Consider the following 21,773-nt stretch of genomic DNA (forward strand, 5'->3'; position numbering starts at 1 on the left):
ACAGCAGGCACTCCAACATGTTGGCTGTTATGTGTGCAATATTGGAAGGCAGGGCCAGGCTCTTTCTCTGGGGGCCTTGGGGAGGCCCTGGGAGCCTGTCCATGGGAACCTCCCACCCTTGCCCATCTTCTCCGCCCGCCTCTCACTGTCTGACTTTCACCAGCGTCTTCCAAGGGCCTTCTGTCATCGTCTTAACCATCGTGTTAACATAATACCTTTGAAATAGACAGGGTGTCCCCACAAAAAAGTATACATTTTTTAACAGCTGACAGCTCAATTTTGAGAAAATAAATACTGCCTTGATAATTATTCAAAGTATGTATATACATTTTGGGGACACCCTATATATATGTGGTGTCTTGTATATATTCTTTCCTTGGGGGAACGTACTGGGGGGATTCTGCCCCATCTCCATACCCCCAGCTACTTTGCTGCCTTTGCCCCCCACCAAAATTTCTTGGTCTTTTCTTCTCTCTCTTGGGGGGAGGCATCCAGTTGCCAGAAACACATCTGAGATGGGAATTAGCTGCTCTCTGGGTCAGCAGGGTTTGCACACGGCTCTTGCCTGGGACAGAAATAGCCTCCTCGGGCAAGGCGGGGAGCGGGGGGACTGGAGGGGAGGGGAATGGACACTGTGCCCCCTGGGGGCTCTGAGGGATGGGTTACCTATGACTTAGTCATTTCCCCTCCTTCACAGGAGCCCAAGGAAGTGCCCAAGTGCCACGGACGCAGGGGACATGGGTACCCACACTCCCTGGCAGGGTGCCCTCATGCCCTCTGCAAACACCTGCCTCCATGAGCCTGGGGAGGGGGGGCGGGGACCGTGCCCAAGGAGCTGACATTGCCACCTCCCTCGGCTGCTCCACTCCCTCTGAGCGAAGTGGGAGAACCACAGAGCTGGACCAGAAAAGGTGTCAGCGGTGGGTGAGGGAGTGCGTGCGGGTGTGTGCGTGTGACACACACACAGACTCAGGGCAGGGGTTCCAGACTCGAGCCAGACTGCTTCGGCTCACAGGTGACTGACTCACTTCCGGGGGCCTCTGCTTTCTCATCTACAAAGCAGAGCTGAGCACACGGAGCGTATGCCGAGTGCTGGATGAATGTAAATGGGGGCCAGCCGTCCCCATCCTTGCTGGTGTGGATGTCGTCATTGTCAGCACTGCAGTTACGATCTACGTTATTGTCACGGGAGTCCAGAGACACAGGTTCTAGTCCAGGCTCAGCTTCCCACTAGCTGTGTGGTCTGGGCAGTGCCTCCGTGGAGCACAGAGCCAGCATCACCGGCCTCACAGGGTTGTGGGCAACATCAAGGATGATGCAAATAAAGCCCCTCACGCAGGCACCGGCCCCTGGCAGGAGTGTGAGGCCCCCGATGGGGATCTACACCACACACACCTGTGACATTTGAACTCCCCTGACCTCGAGGGCCAAGTGCTTTGCTAATCACTGAGGTGTGTGTTGTGTAATCCTCAGGACCACCCGGTGAAGTGGGTCATCCCCATTTTCCAGATGAGACAGACTGAGACCAAATAGGTTAATAACTTGCTCAGGGTTTCCCAGTTAGTGGTGGCAAAGTAGGGGCTTGACATGATTTTGAGTTTGCACACAAAAACCCCTTGCAGAGCCTTTCTGTCACCCCCAGGTCCTCAAACTACATGACAAACTGCTACTCAGAGACTGCTACCCACACCCTAATCCTGCCCCCGAGGTCTGCCCAGACATCTTCCCTCTCTTTCTCCACTCCTCAAGACCTCCCTCCCAGGGACAACCAGCCTGGGGCCTCCTGTCTAGCTGTACCTCATCCCAGGGTCTCCTCCTCAGTTGAGGTGACAACCCACCCCACCAATCTGCTCCTGCCCCCAGCCAGAGCTCAGCGATATCTGAGAAGCGCTGACCCAGCAGCCCAAGGATTCCACAGGCCTTTGCAGAACATGTTGGGGAGGGAGGGGGATGGGACGTGCGTCTTCCCGCCCAGGGCAGTGCCTGCCAGCCACCGCAGGGGGCAACTGAGCACAGCACTCTGGGTAGGACTGACCCCCACGCCACCCAGAGAAGGGGAGGAGTCGGGGTCGGCAGGGTGAGGATAGATGCCTGCCAGGCCTGAGCCACAGAAATGCTGGCCAGCTGGACCACAGCCCCACAGCCTGTTTCTCATCAGCCCCTGTACCCCTTCCCTGCACCAGTCCCCCACAAGCCAAGCCCAAAGTGGCAGGATGGATGCTGTTTGTGCCATCTCTGGATTCTCCCAACACCCGGGCCTGATTCCCAGGTATGGAGGGTGAGAGGGTGGGAGAAGGCCAAGAGGCCCAGCAACCTCAGATGCCAACTCCACGCGGTGCCTTCTTGCACACTGTCATGTCACTCCTCCCAGCCACCCTCTAAGGTACCCACTCTTTTTCTTTCATGTAAAATTGGATAATCCAGCCAACCAGAGAGCAGTAATTGGTTCAAGGTCATGCAGATGGAAAAGGAGCTGGGATTAGAACTTAGACCTGTCTGATTCCAATTATTATGTTACTTTACCCAAAACACTAGGTTTCAACAGCACTAATCACAGTGCCAGCCTGGGCCAGCAGCAAGAGCATCTCCAGAGCTTGTTAGAAACACAGATTCCCAGGTGCTGGCCCAGAGCTGCTAGATCAGACTGGGGTGGGTGGGAGGAGGCGGCAGGTTCTAAGAAACTCCCAAGCAACTCTTAAGCAGGTTAAAATTTGAGAATCATTGGATTAAACCACAAAAAATTTTGCCATTTTGAGGGAAACAAAAGAAAAAATAAACAAATGGGACTACATTAAACTAAAAAGATTTTACACGGCAAAGAAAACCATTAATAAAACAAAAAGACAACCTACTGAATGGAAGATTTTTGCCAATGATATCTACACTGATAGAAGAGAAAGATGCAAATTGATCGTACCTTTGTGATGTCCACCCACCAATCAGGAGTGAGTATGCAAATTAACTCAACAAAGATGGCGGGTTGATTTGCATACACAGGTGCTGAGCGGCTGGGGGCGGGGCAGGATGCTTGCATCGTTGCTATGGTGACAACACAGGCGTTCTGCATCGCCCCAGTTGCTCCGGGTCTCTGGGCAGTGTGGGAAGGTGGAAAGGCGGCTTCAGCCTGAGCGAAGGCAGTGCTGGCAGCCAGGGGAAGGAAGGCCCATTCTCGCATGAGTCTTCGTGCATCGGGCCTCTAGTATCTTATAAAGGGCTAATATCCAAAATTTATAAAGAACTTATACAACTCAACACACAAAAAAACAAACAAATCCAATCTTAAAAATGGGCAAAGGACCTGAATAGACACTTCTCCCCAAAAGAGGACATTCAGAAAGCCCGATATATGAAAAGATGCTCACCATCACTAATCATCAGAGAAATGCAAGTTACAACCATAATGAGATATCACCTCACACCTGTCAGAATGGCTATCGTCAATAATCCATAAACAACAAGTGTTGGAGAGGATATGGAGAAAAGGGAACCCTTGTGCACTGGTGGTAGAACTGCAGATTGGTGAAGCCACTATAGAAAACAATAGAGAGCATCCGAAAAAAATTATGGCCCAGCGATTCCACTTCTGAAGACACCTAAAACACTAACTGGAAAGAATATATGCACTCTTATGTTCACTGCCACATTATTTACAATAGCCAAGATATGGAAGCAACCCAAGTGCCCATCACCAGAGGAGCGGATAAAAAAGTGGTGATGCGTATATACAATGGAACATTACTCGGCCATAAAAAAAGACTAAAATCTTATCATTTACCACAGCATGGATGGGCCTAGAAGGTATTATGCTAAGTGAAATAAGTCAGTCAGAGAAAAACAAATATCATATGATTTCACTTATACGTGGACTCTAAAGAACAAAATAAACAAACAAAATTGAAACAAACTCATAGATACATAGAGAACAGACTGATGGTTGCTAGAGGGGAGAGGAATTGGGGGATTGCGTGAAAGAGGTAAAGGGATTACGGTATAAATTGGGCCCTGGCTGGTGTGGCTCAGTTGGTTGGGCATCATCCCGTGCACCACAAGGTTTCTGGTTCCATTCCCAGTCAGGGCACGTGCCCGGGTTGTGGGTTGTGGGGGTGTGCAGGAGGCAGCCAATCCATGTTTCTCTCTCTCTCCCTCTCCCTTCTTCTCTCTCTAAATAGCAATAAAAAAATATATTAACAACAACAATAAAAAAGAAGTACAAATTGGTCGTTACAAAATAGTCACGGGGCTGTAAAGTCCAGTATAGGGAATATAGTCAATACTATTGAAATAACTAGCTATAGTACTAGGTGGGGAATGGAAATATCAGGGGGGACACTTTGTAAAGTATGTGAGTATCTAACCACTATGCTGCACACCTGAAACTAATGCAAAATAATACTGAATATAAACTGTAATTGAAAAATAAAATTAAAGAAAAAATTTGCCATTTTGGTGGGTTGAGGGGGCAGGAAGAGAAGAGCCATGTATCATGCAGTTCAACTCATAGGAAAAGGGCCCTCGCATGACAGCCCCCTTTCAAAGGGAATAACGGAGATAAAAGAACGGGTCATGTCTTGGACACTTGGATTTCCTGGGCAAGGGTGGGGGGGGCCACCCAGCCAGCCTCACTCACCACTAGGTTGCCGATGACCATGACCATGAGGAAGACGGTGAGGCACATGGCCTGGCCGGCCACCTCCATGCAGTCCCACATGGTCTCGATCCACTCGCCACACAGGATGCGGAAGATGATGAGGAAGGAGTGGAAGAAGTCGTGCATGTGCCAGCGGGGCAGGCTGCAGTCCGAGGCGATCTTGCACACACACTCCTTGTAGCTCTTGCCGAACAGCTGCATGCCCACCACGGCGAAGATGAACACGATGATGGCCAGCACCAGCGTCAGGTTGCCCAGCGCCCCCACGGAGTTGCCGATGATCTTAATGAGCATGTTCAGCGTGGGCCACGACTTGGCCAGCTTGAAGACCCGCAGCTGCCGGGCGGGAGGAGGGCAGGGGTGAATGAGGCCCAGGGACCCCTGGTCAACCCGGGGGAGCCCTATCCTTAGGGGAAAGAATCATCTTGAACAGCTTGATTCCCCATTCCCTGAGTGATTGGAAGGCCTGTTTGCCTCTCTGTTAAATGAGAACATTCATATCCTACTACCCCATGCTCTTCATATGTTCAAAAGGAAAAAAAAGTCCTTATTTGTCAAAGATACAGATAAAGCTCCCAGCCAGTGTGAGTCAGTGGTTGATAGTCAACCTATGAACCAGGAGGTCCCGATGCCTGGGTGGGCACCGGTAGGGGGCATGCAGGAGGAGCCAATCAATGATTCTCTCTCATCATTGATATTTCTATCGCTCTCTTTCCTTTCACTGAAATCAATTTAAAAAACGCCACATATTTAAAGATACAGATAAAGTGTTTACAAGTGAAATTATATGTTGGGATTTGTTTAACATACTCTCCTCCACAAAAAGTGGGGGGACAGATGAAACAAGAGCAGCAGACTCTTGATGGCAATTGAAGCTGGGTGATAGGTACACAGAGGTTTATTATACTTTACTAGAGGCCCGGTGCATGAATTCATGCATGGGTGGGGTCCAGCCAGCCCGCTCTGATCGGGGCCGGCCACAGGGAGGGTCCAAGGGCAGCTGGTGGGCCGGCCCCACCCCTGATCTGGGTGGGGGGGCCGATCGGGGATGGGGCCAGCCAGGGGGAGGGTCCGCAGGTGGTTGGCCAGCTGGTCTCGCCCCCTGGTTGAACTCCCGGTCGAGGGGACAATTTGCATATTAGCCTTTTATTGTATAGGATACTTTTGTGGATGCATGAAATGTCCCAGAATAAAGTTTAAACAAATAATATAAGTGCTCCCAGGGGGTGGTGGAAAGGGCACTAATTCAGAGCTCCGATTCTATCGCTAAAGATCCTCCCAAGCCTTAGCTTTCATGGCTACAGTCCGGGCCAAAGTGCCTGTTCCACAGCCACCCAAGGTCACAGGGGTCAAGCTCCTGGGCTGTCATTTGGGCCCCCAGCAGCCCTGTGCGATAGGGGAGGGGGCTCCCTTTCTCCCTATTTTCAGTAGGAAAATCCCCACCCTGCCCCTCTCCCACCCCGGCCCGGGGCTCACGCACCAGACGGAAGGAGCGGAGCACCGACAGCCCCTGCACGTTGGCCAGGCCCAGCTCCACCAGGCTGAGCGTGACGATGATGCTGTCGAAGATGTTCCAGCCCTGCTGGAAGTACTCGTAGGGGTCCAAGGCAATGAGCTTCAGCACCATCTCTGCTGTGAAGATGCCCGTGAAGACCTGTGGGTGGGGGGCGGCCCCGTCACAGGTCACAGAGCTCCCGGGAGCACAAGGCTTTGAGAGTCTCCTACCCGACTCCCACCTCCTGGCAGAGCCTGTGGGGCCCAGAACCCTGAAGGGGCAGGTAGTGGTGCCCACGGCACCCGAGTGTGCGTGTGAGTGAGGAGTGGGATGGCCATTCCACAGGGGAGATGGGGACCAACCAGAGACCTGGGCCCTTCCGTTTTGGGCCATGTGACCGAGGGCCAGCCCTCAACTTCTCGGGGCCACTCACAAGAATATTTAACACTCACAGAGGGCTTTGTGGTTGCCATGGTAACCTCATTGGTATGCCGGTTTCGGTGTAGTTGGAAGGGATTATCACACCCGGCTCAGGAAAAGGAAACTGAGGCTCAGAGAGGTTAGCGGGAAGTGCTCGGTCGTGCTGCCCACATGGGAACGAGTCAAGTCTCAAACCCACTTGATTCAGTGTCCTGTTTCTGCTCCCTACAGCCTCTCTACCCTCCCTGGCATGGGTGTCAGGACACAGCCTCTTGGTGGACTTGGAAGTCTAGGGCAGGGGCCAAAAGGGGGCAAAGTTGGGAACAATGAGAAGGCCAGAGCTGCCTCACCCCCAAACACAACCCTCAATATGGCGTCTGAGGGCTGCAGAGTCCCTGAAAACTGCCCCCTCTCCCCCAGGGCATGGCCCCCCTCCTGCCAGACACCAGCTGCCCTGGGTCCCCAGCTTGCCCTGGCACATGCTGAGCCCCGCCCAGGAGCTGTCCCTGGCCATAGCAGGTGCCCAGTCGGCAGTAGAATGTGGGCAGGGGGTGAGCAGGCTGTGGGCCGGCCCCATCACGTACACCCCAGCAGCTGCACCAAGTCCAGAGCACGCCCTGGCCCCTCCAGCCCAGCCCGGCCACGGCTGCTCGGGCATCTCCACGGAACAGACTTGCCTGCCTCCCAGGCTGGGGACTCCAAGGTCCGAATCCCTTGCTATCCACCCAGGCCTGTCCTTCCTCAAGCCTCACATCTCACTCTCCTAGGCCCCCCTGACCCTCAGGGTGGGGAGCGTCTGGCCCATTTGCCATCCTGAAAACATTGGAAGGAAACTGAGAAGGGCGGGCAGGGCTGGAGGAGGAGGCGGCTTTTTCCCTTTGTCAGGCTCCACCGTGGCTGGCAACGAGGTGATAATGCTCCTAATGGGTAGGGATAAGCAGGCGGATCAGTGTGTGTCAACAATAGGGGAGCAGGCAGGGCTGCGGAGGGTAGTAAGCCTGGCCACGCTGGAGAAAGGGGACGGGCAGGGGGCTGAGGGCTGGGGGACTATGTCCTGGGGCCTCCAGGATGAGCTGGGGCCTCTTGGGCCAGGGTGCCCATGGCTATCTGTCCTACTTCCAGGTCCCGTAGTCCCTCTTAGGCCCACGACAAACAACCTCTAAAGGTGGAGAGACTTGTCACCCAGTCCCCCCACCTCATTGCCTCAACTCCCCCATATCTGTATCCATGGCATGACGTGACTCCAGATCCCTGGAGTCCTGATCTTAAGGATTCCAGAATCTCATCCCCACTCTCTCTGCTCCCAGCTATCCTGAAACCCAAATACATCCCGTGGATCACCCCATATACCTTCCTCTACATCAACTTATGTCCCCCACATGCTGGGAAAATAACCCCAGCCTGTCCACATATGCCCCCCAATAGTGCCCCATATTTCCACACAGCTGAGAGGGCTCCATCAAGCCCTGTGTCCTCATCCCTGTCCTGCCTGGGAATGACCACCCCTCCCTTGTCCCCTCCCTACCAGGTTGCCCACACTGAGCACGTGGTCAAATTCCTCTGTCATGGGGTAATGCTCCATGGCCATGAAGAGGGTGTTGAGCACGATGCAGATGGTGATGCCCAGGTCCACGAAGGGGTCCATGACGATCAGGTGGATGATGTTCTTGAACTTCATCCATGGGGCGCAGCAGTTCCATATGAGCACTTTGTGGGCACACTTGTACCACCACGGTGGGCACTTCTGGTGGGCCTCTTCCAGCTCTGGGGGTAGGGTGGAGTCAGACACGTGATGTGGATCCCCCTCTCAGTGGCTACCTTCCTCCACTTGGTCTTTGGGGCTCCCCAAGCCCTGCCCCTTAGATCACATCTCAAACCCCACTTCTCAGGGCCCCCTACTCCAAGCCACACCTCTCAGTGCATCACCCTCAAAACCCAACCCTTTAGACCCTGCCCCCCAAAGACCTGCCCCTTAGCGGCCTTTGCCCCAGGCCCCTTCTCTCAATGGGCTAGTTCAAGCTTCGGCCTTCTTGACACAACCCACAAAGCCCTGCCCCTCAGTGACTGTCACCCCTGCCAGCGGCCCAGGACAGTGATCCTGCAACCTGCTCTCGCAGTGCCTGAGGGTCCCTGGTGGGAGGTCACTGCTGGGGGTCGGTTCCCAGTTCCTCCTGCCGCTGGCCAGTGCCACTGGGGAGCAGACTGGGACCCCCCTGTGGGCTCTTTATCGCTTTGGCAGTAATGCCGGCCCCTCCAGACTGTGCCCAGCCAATCAGTCACTTCCCACCAGGGTGGTTTTCTGGAAATGTCCCCTGTTCTTGCCGCCCTAGCTCAAAAGCCCGTAAGGCCCATGGATGAAGCTGCTCCTCCACCTGGACTTCCGGGCCTGTGCTTCTGTGGGAATCCTCAGCCCAGGCATGATCTCATTTCATTCCCACCAGAACTTCATACATGCTGTTAGTGCTTCCATCTCATAGAGGAGGAAAGGGGACTGGAGTGGGGCAGTCCCATGGATCCTTGGATTTGCAAGCATGATTGGGACACCCCAGGGGTGGGGGTGGCTGACTCTCACCCCCACCCAGGAGTTAGCAACCTGGGCCTCTCATAAAGGCTACACATTCTAGTCCAGCGGTTCTCAACCTGTGGGTCGAAACCCCTTTGGGGGTCGAATGACCCTTTCACAGGGGTCACCTAAGAACATCGGAAAACACATATATAATTACATATTGTTTTTGTGATTAATCACTATGCTTTAATTATGTTCAATTTGTAACAATGAAAATACATCCTGCATATCAGATATTTACATGACGATTCATAACAGTAGCCAAATTACAGTTATGAAGTAGCAACGAAAATAATTTTATGGTTGGGGGTCACCACAACATGAGGAACTGTATTAAAGGGTCGCGGCATTAGGAAGGTTGAGAACCACTGTTCTAGTCTGACCTTAACAACGCCACCCCACCCCCAACCTGGCTGCTACTGCAGGTGCTACTGCCAAAAATTCTCACAACCATCCAGCAAGGGCAGTGTTGAGTGATCTCCTAGGCCAGCTCTGCCCAGCATTCTCTGGGGCATTCTCTGGCAGGGCACCCATACCTGGATGCCTGTCATACAAGGTTAGGTGAGGTGGTGCCCTCTAGAGGTGTGCAAAGTCCTCTAGGACGGCGGTCGCCAACCATTGGGACCTCACGGACCACCAGTTGGCAACCATTGCTCTAGGACCTCCAAGTCCTTCCTTACACAAGTGGCCTGGGAAGGGAACCAGATCTCTTCTATGACAGATTTCCTTCCTTCCCTCACTCCCTCTCTCTCTTTTCTTCCCTCCCTCCTTGTCATTCATCCATATACCTATGTGTTTCTTCCCATTCATTAATCTTTCAGCCCATCCATCTATCCATCATTCATTCATCCATCCATCATTCCTCCATTATTCATCCATCCATCCATCCATCCATCCATCCATCCAACTATTTGTGTAAATCTATCTACCTTCTCTTTATTACCTCATGCTTATCCTCCTCCTGAGACTTGGGGAGCAGCATGGGCATTTGAGGGAGTCTGTGACTCTACCTGGGCAGAGTCTGGCCTTTGGCCTTTAACTTTTACCCAGAGACATTTGAGGAGCAGGATCTCCCGTTTCCGGAACTTTGGGCCTTCCTGGTTAGTATTAGCATCCTGTCCTCCATTGCCTTGGCAGCCCCCAAGGCCCTCCCGGAAGCCCCCATTTCCCGTGGCAGCCTGGCCTTGCAGCCAGAACGGGGCAGGGTAAGCCAGGACTATATTTATCGTGGCCATTTCTTCGATGCCAATATTAGGTTACTGTCCTCCTGAAGCTGGGCCCAGCCAGCCCCACCCTCACTTCCCCAGGAGCCCAAGTGGCCTGATGGGCAGGACATGCAGTGTAGGATGGGTATGGGGGAGCCGGGCACTCACCTTCCATAGCATCTGAGATAGCGCTGTCTGCGCTGCAGCTCGGCCTTGGGGGCCCCTTCTCCCCTGGTGATGTGTCCAGGCTGCCATTGCAGTCTTTGCCGTGGGCTGGGTCACCACCTGCCTCCGCATCTTCCAGAGCCTGGGCAGCCTTGGCCTGTGGACCAGCAGGGTGATGGGCATGAAGTCCATTTCTGAGCCAGGAGGATGGACTGATTGACTTTCAGAGCTTCCTCACGAACCCTCTAGGGGGTTCGTGGCCTGCACTGAGCCTAGTGGTGGTCCAAAGTGACGGAGGACCCTCATCCTTGGAGACCCTCCACTCTGACGCCATGACTGAGCCTGCACTTCGTGAGATGATGAGAGAGTGGGCACTGCTCCCTGGGGCCTCAGTAGGACCTGCCCCTCTCTTGACAGGGACCCATATTCTGCCCAGAAAGAATCACTAAATCATAGATATTCAAGCTGGAAGGCTACTTCTGATTCCTTGTCACATATGGGGAAACTGAGGCACAGAGCTGCAAAATACTCTTTCTACTGCCTGGATGTCTCCCATCCGACCAAAGCCCCCAGCCCGGGGCCTCTGCTCCCCCTGCCTCCAAGCCCCGCCCCTTCCTCTCCCTCACCCTCAGCCTGCCCAGGAGAACCCAGGCTGAGGGGCAGGGAGATAGATCCCTGGGTCCTCGGCCTCCTCTCTCTGAGTCCAGACCTTCTCCATTTCCTCCTGATGCTTTTTGTATTTCTCCAGCAACTGCTGAAACTCCTCTTCTCTCTCCAGATCCTCAGCCATGTTGGCCTCGTTCTGCTCAGCGTAGGCCATGGCCACCACCGCCAGGATCAGGTTGATGAGGTAAAAGGAGCCCAGGAAGATGATGACCACAAAGAAGAGCATGTAGGTCTTGCCAGCTGCTCGGAGGGTCTGGGAGTGGGGGCAGGACAGGAAGTATCACATGGTGCCCGCCTGCTTCACCCACCACCCCTCTCCACACACCCATAGCCCAGAGAGGTAAACAGAGAGGGTCCCTCAGAGAGCCTGGTGATTTGAGGCAGGGTCTGGTCATCCTTGACAGGCTAAACCACACTCTGGGGAACTTCCAAACGTATACCCAGGACCCAGACTTTCCTGGTCTCCTGACTCAGAGAGCCCTGAGGACCAGCCAGACATCGTGAGGTCAGAGAGCCAGGATAAAAAATGGTGAACATGGGCTATGGGGCCTTGAGTCCTAGCTTTGCAATGGTGCCTGGTGTCTAGTAAGAGCTCAACAGATAGTAGTTATTATTATTATTATTATTAATATTTTCATTAATATCATCAGTGTTAGAAGTATCACCAGGGACCAGAAGGCATTGTCGCTCCAGACTCAACCTGACTGTTCTGCCAACAGTAGAAGCTAAATAATTGTGTCTGGGGCCCTGGCTGGTTTGGCTCAGTGCATAGAGCGTTGGCCGGCAAACTGAAGGGTTGCAGGTTCAATTCTGGTCAAGGGCATGTACCTGGGTTGCAGGCTTGATCCCCGGTCCCAGTCAGGGTGCATGCAAGAGGCAACCAATCAATGTGTCTCTCTCACATCGATGTTTCTCTGTCTGTTTCTCCCCTTCCCTTCCACTCTCTCTAAAGATCAATGGAGCCCTAACTGGTTTGGCTCATTGGATAGAGCGTCGGCCTGCGGACTCAGGGGGCCTAGGTTTGATTCCGGTCAAGGGCATGTACCTTGGTTGCGGGCACATACCCAGTGGGGAGTGTGCAGGAGGCAGCTGATCGATGTTTCTCTCTCATCGATGTTTCTAACTCTCTATCCCTATCCCTTCCTCTCTGTAAAGAATCAATAAAATATATTTTAAAAAAAATAAAGATCAATGGAAAAATGTCCTCGTGTGACGATTAGACAACAAGTTAAAAAAATAAAAAATTGTATCTGGGTAGAGTTGAATTTCTAAGCTGCCCTGCGGTACTGCGAGGACTGGGGATCTGTGCCGGGCCTGGATCTCAGCAAAGGTGGAGAAGGATAAAGAGGCTATGGCTCAGATCTGGGCAGGTACCCAATGTTGGGGGCTCTAAGAAGCTGTCTGTATGTAGGGGCACTGAGGGGGTCCCACAGGTGAGACAGCCCTGCTGGGGGTCCTGCCAGGTGACGAAGAGGCTGTGGGGATGAGGGAGGTTCTAGGGCTGAAAAGCAGGGCAGGGGCAGCTGTACCAGCTGGAAGAGGTTCTCCCAATAGTCCTGTGTCATGAGGCGGAAGAGAGACAGGAAGGCCCAGCTGAAGGTGTCATAGCTGGTGTAGCCATAGTTGGGGTTCCGCCCAGCCTTTATGCACAGGTAACCCTCAGGGCAGCGCCTGGGGATAGAATGGGTTCTGGTTTTAGGGAAGAAGGAGAGCCCCAGCTGGGGGCCAAGAAAGGGGGGCACCAAGGGGAGGAAATGCTTCAGTCCTGTGTCCCAGAAACAGGGAAATGTTCCATCCATGCCCATAGGTTTCCCCTCTATTCCCATCCTCCCCTGGTCCTTGGCCCTGAGCAGCCCCCCGTTTTCTGACACCCCTGGGGCATCTTTTCCCATCGCCCAGCATCACTCACCCAGCGTCGCTGCTGTTCCCACAGAGCAGGGCGTCCAGGGCACCCTCCAGGAAATAGAAGTTCCCTTGGGGGTCAGAGGCCACAGAGGATACACGTCACCACATGGACACACCGTGGGCACATGTACCCACTGCACACCTGGGGACACATCTGTGTGGACCGCACCAAACAGCTGCTTCCTGGTACCCCTCCTCCTCCTTTAGGGGCATCCCCAAATCCTAAGGTCTCTGGGTAGATACACGGCAGGGAGCTCAGCTCCAAGTGGTGTGAGCTCAGTGCCTGGTATGGTTGCACAGTCAGAATGAGCAGGGACACAGAGAAACGGGAGGAACATGTATGTGTGTGCATGGGCTACCATGTGTCTGCGCAGGGCCCCTGACTGAGGGCTGAGGCTGCGGGACGAGGAGGCCAGACCCAGGGTACCAGGCTGAAGAAGGGGTACCTGTTTCTAATTTGCCAGAAGGCATTGTGTAGACGAATGGTGGCCGTGGGAAAATGTGTGCCTTGTGTGTGAGTATGTAAAGTGTGAGTATGTAAACAGGATGTGGGTGTGTGGGTGCCTGGTGGTGGCCCTGCCAGGGAGTGCAGAGGTTAAGGACGAGGGAACACGGACTGCTGCTTTATATGGTGGAAGCTTCAGGATTTTCCAAGCAATTTGGCATTTGTTGTCCTATTAACCCTTTGAGAAAGGTGTTGTCATCTCAGTTTTCCAGGGGAGGACTCAGCATCAGGGAGACCAAGTGACTTGTCAGAGGCAAGTGGTAAGTGATGGATCTCAGCTCAGGTCCTCTCCTGCTATTTATCTCACGGGGGTGCTGCCCTTGGGACTGGGACCGGCACCGGCCCCCCTGGCCTTCCAGCCTCCATCCTTACCTTCGTCACTGATGTAAGCATCCCAATCAAAGGTGTAGTTGCTGGCCCTGCTCTCCGGGCTGTCCCAGGTGTCGTTGCCGTACCAGGTGTCGTTGCTGTCCCAGGTGTCGTTGCCGTACCACATCTCATTGTCGTACCACGTGCTGTTGGTGTCGTTGAAGGGTGGGGGCCACCGCACGCACTTCTGCCGCAGGTTTCCCATGAAGAGCTGCAGCCCCACCAGGGCGAAGACGCTCAGGCAGAAGACGGTGAGGATCATCACATCCGAGAGCTTTTTCACCGACTGGATCAGGGCCCCCACAATCGTCTTCAGACCTGACCGTAGGGTGGGTAAGAGTATGGACGGGGAGCAGGCAGGGCAGGGTGGTAACTCCCTGCCTCATCCTCCAAGCCTCTGCCTACTCCATCTCCTCAAGACTTGACTTACCAGGGGCACCACTTCCCAGAAAGCTTCCCAAATTAACCCCACTCTTCTCTGATCACGTCCTTAAGCAGGAACCTTCGATGGCCACAGAATCTCAGCCACCAGGAGAATGGGCTATAAAGACTTCACGGGCTGCTGCCTGACTCACAGAGCAACACACAGGGACACAGTGGAGCGTAATAAATGTCACTAGGGCCTGGCTGTTTTGCTCAGTGGTTAGAGCATCGGCCTGAGGACCAAAGGGTCACAGGTTTGGTTCCCGGTCAAGGGCATGTATCTCAGTTGCAGGCTTGATCCCTGGCCCTGGTTGGGGCACATGCAGGAGGTAACCAATGATGTGTCTCTCTCACATCGATGTTTCTCTCTTCCCCTCTCCCCTCCCCTCAACTCGAAAAAAATCAATGGAAAAAATATCTTCAGGTGAGGATTAAAAAAGTTAAGAGAGAAATATACATTTAAAAAATAGATATAAATAGAAAACAAACAAAAAAATAAACGTCACTAGGTCAGCATTCCCAAAGTGTGTTCCACAAAACACTAATCTCCCAAATTGTGCCCGAAAGGGGAGCGGGTATTCAGTAATGTTCGGGAAAGGCCGAGCTGTGTATTTCATCTAATCTAAGGCTCTGACAAGTCCTCCAGAAACAAACAAAAACTTCTAATACCATGTTTATTAACGTACTCGGCCACAGAACCCCTTTACCGATAATGCCTGTCAACCCCCAAGGAATAGCGGGGTTCACGCTGAGAAGCTCTAGACCAGCGGTTCTCAACCTGTGGGTCGAGACCCCTTTGGCGGTTGAACGACCCTTTCACAGGGGTCGCCTAAGACCATCCTGCATATCAGATATTTACATGACGATTCATAACAGTAGCAACATTACAGTTATGAAGTAGCAACGAAAATAATTTTATGGTTGAGTCACAACATGAGGAACTGTATTTAAAGGGCCAGAAGGTTGAGAACCGCTGCTCTAGACTGACTTGGTATGATCATCGCATTCGGCCCTTTGGATGGACAGCGGCATAAACAAAACTTAGGGAATTCCAGGGACCGATTCTCATCATTTATGGCAGAGCCCTTCCCTTGGGCCTAATCATAGCGTCTCTCGCTTCAGTATTAGTTTATTTCCTTTTCTCATCCTGGCATAGACAAGAGATGCTCAGCAGCCTCCTTATGAAAGCCCGCCAGAGCTCCAAGGATGCTGGGAGTGTGGCATCGAGGAAAGGTGCTGTGGCCTTGGCTCCGTGGCCGGCGTTTGGCCTTCGGTCAGCACTTGCCCCTATTGGGGTCTCTTGGGGCCTCCTTCCCACACCGCAGTGTGAGGCCTTTGGTCTGGAGGAGAACTCAGGTGCTTTCTAGCATGAAGACGGAGCCATTTCCCCTCCTCCCAGAGCCTGCTCGCCGTGCCTTGTCACCTTTCTCTCCTCTAATGAGCCTTCTCCAGTTTCTACACGTGCTTTTTTGAGGGTCTGGATGATCTGGGTTCTATTTATTTCCTGCTTCCTGATGCATTACTTTGGAATTGCCCGGCCCCATGGCTCAGTGGGCAGTGTGCTCCCTATGGAGCCTCAGGGCCGGGACTTTCCACACTGATCCCTGTGTGTCTCGGCTGGAGGTCGCTGCTCTGCACACTGGCCGTGCACTAGTGCTCTAAGTACCTTACCGATATTAAAGCATTTGATCCCCATAACGGCCCCAGGCACGGCACTGTTATTATCCACATCCTACAGATACTGAGACACAGACAGCGTAAGCCACTGGCCCAAGGTCAAAGTTAGGAAATGGTGGAGGTGAGAACTGACATAGGCAGTCTGGCTCCAGAGTCTGTGCTCTTCCCCACTTGCTATGCAGCCTCTCAAATGCCCATCCTCCAACGGGGCCCTTTTCTCCTCTCTGGCCGTGGGACACCCTCTGTGTCCACGCTGTGGTGTGTGTCTTACACACCCAGCCTGGGAGTCTTGCGACCCTGGGTCAGGCTCCTGGAACTTGAGTGTCAGGTTCCAGGCCTGGGCATGAGGGTGGGGGGCTGTTGACCCCAGCGGAGGGTCCCTGCACCTCCCCAGTACCTGGGATGACTGTGATGGTTTTCAGGGCCCGCAGCACCCGGAAGGTTCTCAGGGCGGAGATGTTGCCCAAGTCCACAAACTCCGTCACGTACCTGGGTGGGGGTGGGGGTGGGGTGAAGGCTGTGTCAGAGCCGGGGGTAGGTGAGAGGATAGAAATCAGGAATCCTTGTAGTTGGGGTTCCCACAGGGGGCTGGGGAGCAGGTCACTCCGAGGTTCCTATGGGAGCCTGAGAGTTGGGAGAGAGGGCAGGAGCTTGGCTGGGGAGTGGGTATGGCCTCCCAGTGGGTGAGGCCTTGGGCTCAGGGCTGTTGTAGGCTCAGGGCTGCTGTGTGTGGTTGTACATGGTGTGTGTGCGGGGGGCAGCAGGAGAGCCTTCAAGCCAGACCCTGGGATGGTGGCTCCCGGAGTTGTACGTATAGCTCACTGTCAGCACCCCTGCCCCGAGGCCCCTGCAGTCCACCCTCTGAGAGGGGAGCCCACTCAGCTGCTCTCTTTGAGGCCTGGCCCTCTCCGCTCCCCTGGCCACAGCCTCAGGACACCCTGGGCCCCTGCTCACGCCATCGTGATGACGCTGAAGTCCAGCCAGTTCCAGGGGTCCCGGAGGAATGTGAAGTCATCGATGCAGAAGCCTCGGGACAGCATCTTGATGAAGGATTCAAAGGTGTAGATCCCTGTGAAGGTGTACCTGGCGGGGAGAGGGCCGGCCAGGGCCAGGTGTGTCATGCCTGGGTAGGGGTGTGGGTGGCAATGATGGACCTCCCTGGATGGAGGGGCATAGAAGTGAAATATGCCGCCCGGGGCTGAGGACGTTGGTGAGAATGACAGTGTGTGCCACCTGGAGGCTTAAGGTGTCGATGGGGTGATAGTGACAGTATGTGTCTCCCTGGAACACAATCCTCAAGAGTGCGGACACCTGGGATGGGCGGAATCCCAGGGCCAGAGGGGTGGGGCTGGGGAAGGTTGTGGGAGGGGAGGAGAGACTTACTCCACATTCTTGGACCAGGAAGGCGGATCACTCATGGTCATGAACACGCAATTGGTCAAGATGGTGATCATGATGAACATGCTGAACAGCGTTGGGGGGAGGGTCAAGGAAAGTGAGGGAGCAGGTGGGGAAGGGAGGTGGACAGAGGGCCTCCTCGCCCACAGCACCCCATTTTGCTTATCCCTACCCCCGCCCTGCGCTCGCCCCTCTCAGCAGGATATGAGTGGATGAGCACCTTGATGGCCCCGCGTCTGATGATGTTGAAGGGGCTCAGCAGGTAGAGGGCGGGGGTGGCGGAGAAGCGGAAGATGGACTTGCCCTTGTTGAGCACGATGAAGGTCTGAGGCAGGGAGAGAGCTGTGAGGCCTAGGGACAGGCAGACAGACGGACGATGCACAGACAGGCAAAGCAAAGCCTCCCAGGCCCCCACCTTCTTGTCACTGTAGTAAGGGTCCAGGTCCTCCAAGGGGATGCCGATGACCTCTGGCGGGGGGTCCCCATAGATAAGGGGCAGGTTCTTGCCAGCCTCCAGGTCGCCTCGTGGCTTCCGTTCAGGCTCCGTGATCTCCATCTCTTTGTTCCGCTGCTGCCGGGCCGCCTCCTCCACTATCCGCTGTTCTATGGCTGCCAGGGACTCCTGGGTGAAGGGGCGCAGGCTGTGGGGGCCCACAGGCACCACGGTGGACAGAGACAGACGGGCCATCCTTGCATCCTGGGTTCAGGGGCCAGGAGGGCAGTGGGCAACAAGGGCAGCTGTAGCGTGCAGGCCCCCAAATGCTGGGTGGCCACCCGCCCACGGGCCAGGCTGGGGGGGTGGGTGTGCAGGTGCTGCTGGGATTGCAGGGTGTGCCTGCAAGGCCTGAGCGCTGCTGCTGTCCAGGTATTGGACACAGGAGCATCACCCCCGAGCCCCACGCCACATTCTCCCCAGCAGGGGTTGGCTGCCCTCAGGACTGATGACAAACCAACCAGATCCTCTTCAGCCTTGGGGACTTGGGGTCAATGCCCCAGTGCCCTCAAATGCCTCCTGGGCCTGAGCTCCGGGAACAGTGTGGCTTCAGCCTACAAGGAGAGAGAGAATCACAACAAGCTCTTATACACACACGGCCTCCATGCCCACGTGGGGCAAAGAGGAGTCAGGTGTGAAATGTGCCGGTGGCCTGGTGGGATCAGCCTTAAGCACGAATGGCGGATGGATTTCACCTTGAGGGTCAACTTGGGTTGGCTGCTGTTGGCTGCCAGGAGATGGGAACAGAGACCGTTGAGGTTGCAGCCAGACTCAGTGCAAAAAGACTGCTGTGATTGATTAGTGATGTCTGCCAGGGGCACGGGAAGGAGAATGTAGTGTATCTGCCTGTGTTTGCCATCCCTGGCCAGGAGGGAAGGGAAAGGTGTGGGGTGTGGAGTGTCCTGTCCTGAGCCTTGGGGAAGTGTGATATTGGGCTGGAAGGGAGAAGAAGGAAAGGCTCTAGGCCCTGCGGAGGGTCCCGCCAGCTCCCTCCCACAGGACCTGTGGAATCTGATCCACAGGCAGGCAGGGTAGATGGAGCAGGAAGATGCAGGGTACATATGTGTGTGTGGGGGGGGATGGGCTGTAGATGATAACATGGAAAAGATGGACACACACGAAAGGTCATGGGCACAAGGAGATGGACAGTTTCAATGGTGGGGGCAGGGCTGGAGCTCCCAGCAACTGTTTTTGGCTGGTGGTCCCTGGATGAACTGGGTGGATAAAGGGCACCCACCAGGAGCTTTAGAGGCCTGTGAGCACTGTGTGAACTGTGTCCTGGGCCAGTCCCTTGGCCTCTGCTGGCCCTGCCCAGCCATCGTGAGCCTGTTCCCTGTGGAAGGGAGGTAATGGGTCACTTATCTCAAATGCCCTGGGGAATGACCCACATCAGCAGGGAGACCCCTGCAGCCTGGTCACATGTAGCCACCATGGGGCCCACACAGACAGCCCCCACAGAGCCACCCAGAGCTACACTGGGGGTGGCAGCCTTCTCACGGTGGGCCCACACGCCCCAGCAGGATCCCTGGCCCAGCCAGTGCGGGCACTTCCTCAGGCTTGGTCAACAGGTGGGAGGGCGGCCCAGGGAGCGGCCAGAGCCATTGGGCAGAGCTGGCCACGCCCCCGCCTGGCTGCCCAGCTGCTCTCTACCATCATCACCCGGGGAGTCGTGTTTCCACAGGATGACTCTGCTCATTCCTGCTGACCCTGTCCCCCAGCTGCTCATTGGCCCCTTCGTGTACGTGGGAGTGTGGATGCGTGAGCCCACGTTCACGCACATGCATACACGCACACATATCCAGCCTGAAACCACCCCTCGCACGGGTGGTCCCCATAGTTTGTACCCTGCCCCTTAGCACACACCTTCCCACCTTCATCTCCAACACCAATCCCACACACCACCCACACAGAAGATGCTGACCTGCCAGGTGACCATGGAGGGACCCCACGGCCGCTGGGCACCCTCCCAGTTCATGGGCCCCAGTTGGCAACAACCCTCTGGGCGATGCTGCCCACTCTTGCCTTTGCAGAGCCCAAGAGGGACCGTAGACGCCAGAGTCAGGCTGGCTCCGGCCCCAGCTCTCGAAACTACGCTCAATGACGCTCACCTGAGGCCCCCAGTGGACAGCCCCAGCGGTTTCCACTCGCTGGCCCTCCTTCCAGCACTCACACCACCACCGAGAGAAGAACCAGACTGTCCTTCCGGCCTCTCCCTCTGCTCTGAGCTCCTCCTTCCTGCTCCTGGAAGATGCTGCTTCCCGGGGCCCCGGACACAGCCGCACCTCCCCCTCGCCACAGTCACATCCACCACCCGCCTCCTTTCCGTGGCCTCTACAGCTTTAACACGTCTGTTCCCACGCCCCACGGCTCAGACCTGTCAAGTCACGGCTCCCTTTCCTGCGCAGCCACAGCCTGCACAGCTCTTAGGTCCATGGTCACTCGTGCCCCGCTTGTGTGGTTGTCTAGTGGTGTCTGTCTCCCCCATCAGCCTTCTTGCGGGCTGGGTTTGGGGTCACCACTGAATTTGGTGCCTGTGGTGTGACCCACAAATGGCAGGCAGCCCAACACCGCCTCCTGCTGTTCCCCAGCTGGCCCCACTTCACCTAAATTCCTCTCCTCCCACCTGAAAGCCACTTTGCGTCTGGATGTCTTGTTATGCGAGAGGGAAAATGTCCTCGTTGGCCAGGCCAGTTGAGGCACGGTTTTGGTTGGTGGCTGCTGAAAGCATCCTGGTGGTACGCCTGGCCAGTCCCCACACCCTGCTGATGCTCCCTCATCACCGCTTACCTGCTCTATTCAAATAACCTCCCATCTGCCTCTCTATCTACTGCTGGGCTCCCCTCTAACCCACCATCCACATTTCTAAAATCACAAATCTGATCATGTCACCCCCCTGGTTAATCCTTCAGTGGCTTCCCGCTGCTTGATATATAGTGTGTCCCCACTCCTCCACGGGGCCTTCCTGATGCCTTCCATGATCTGATACCTACCTTGCCACTGACCCCCTCCCCTCCCCTGGCCATGCTGCCTCCATTTTTACAAATGGCCCAAGCTAGTTCTCACTACCCATGCCTTTGCTTATGGTCTGTTTGCCTCCTGGAGCACTCCTCTTTTGTCCCCCTGGAGAGCTTTGATTTGTCCTTCCAGACTTCACCTACACAAAAACACCGCCTCCAGGAAGTCCTCCCTGGGTACCCTGGCTGAGAGGATCAATCCCTTTGTGCCAGCAGTGTGTCTAATGCTCATTATTGAATGAATGAATGAGTCCCAGGAACACTCCGCCTTCGCCCCTTTCTCCTTTAAGTGCACCCTGAAGCTTAACCAGAAGCTGTATGCCCTGCCCCCTCCTTCCTCCACCCAAAGGCCAGACCTTCCGCTTGGGCTCTGGCACCCACTGTCTACGCTTCCCAAGGGCCTTATTCTCTAGCTTCTCTCCACCACCATCAACGCCTCCCTTCTTCAAAACAATGGCAGCCTCCTGGCCTCCCATCTCCTTTCATCTATGGCCCTATCTTTCTGGTCCTCTTCACAAACCAACTTCTTGGAAAGTGTCTACACCAGCTGTCTGTACTTCCTTACCTTTCATTCACTCTCCAACCCCTTCCAACCTGGCTTCCATTTCCCCAACTCAACCGAAGCGGCTTTTGTCAAGTCACTAGCACCCTCCCTGTTGCCAAGTCTGCTGAACACGTTTCTGTCTTCACCTTCCTCAGCCTCTCAGAAGCATTCAACCCAGTTGGCCGCAGCCCCCTTCTGGAATGCTCTGTTGTCTCGACCTCCGTGAGAGCACGCCCATGGTTTCCCTCTCCCTGCCCCGCACCCCCCCCCCCCCCCCCCT

At 54.9% G+C, this 21,773-nt stretch overlaps 1 protein-coding gene across 1 annotated transcript in view; it reads right to left on the reverse strand.

Annotated features, from left to right (window-relative positions):
- Positions 1-18,474, reverse strand: part of SCN4A (sodium channel, voltage gated, type IV alpha subunit) — a 31,283-nt gene extending 12,809 nt beyond the window's left edge. The window contains exons 1-13 of the mRNA XM_005858652.2: positions 17,858-18,474; positions 17,649-17,767; positions 17,428-17,517; positions 16,999-17,127; positions 16,442-16,533; positions 13,948-14,262; positions 13,075-13,138; positions 12,695-12,836; positions 11,209-11,418; positions 10,503-10,656; positions 8,089-8,327; positions 6,129-6,302; positions 4,628-4,984 (exon numbers count right to left, since the gene is read on the reverse strand). Of these exons, the coding sequence (XP_005858714.1) occupies positions 4,628-4,984; positions 6,129-6,302; positions 8,089-8,327; positions 10,503-10,656; positions 11,209-11,418; positions 12,695-12,836; positions 13,075-13,138; positions 13,948-14,262; positions 16,442-16,533; positions 16,999-17,127; positions 17,428-17,517; positions 17,649-17,767; positions 17,858-18,130 (2,358 nt within the window). The 5' untranslated portion in view covers positions 18,131-18,474. The remainder of the gene's footprint in view (positions 1-4,627; positions 4,985-6,128; positions 6,303-8,088; positions 8,328-10,502; positions 10,657-11,208; positions 11,419-12,694; positions 12,837-13,074; positions 13,139-13,947; positions 14,263-16,441; positions 16,534-16,998; positions 17,128-17,427; positions 17,518-17,648; positions 17,768-17,857) is intronic.
- Between the last annotated feature and the right edge of the window lie 3,299 nt (positions 18,475-21,773).

The sequence above is a fragment of the Myotis brandtii genome, unplaced genomic scaffold (genome assembly GCF_000412655.1).
Source record: "Myotis brandtii unplaced genomic scaffold, ASM41265v1 scaffold120, whole genome shotgun sequence".
In the NCBI taxonomy this organism is placed as follows: Eukaryota; Metazoa; Chordata; class Mammalia; order Chiroptera; family Vespertilionidae; genus Myotis; species Myotis brandtii.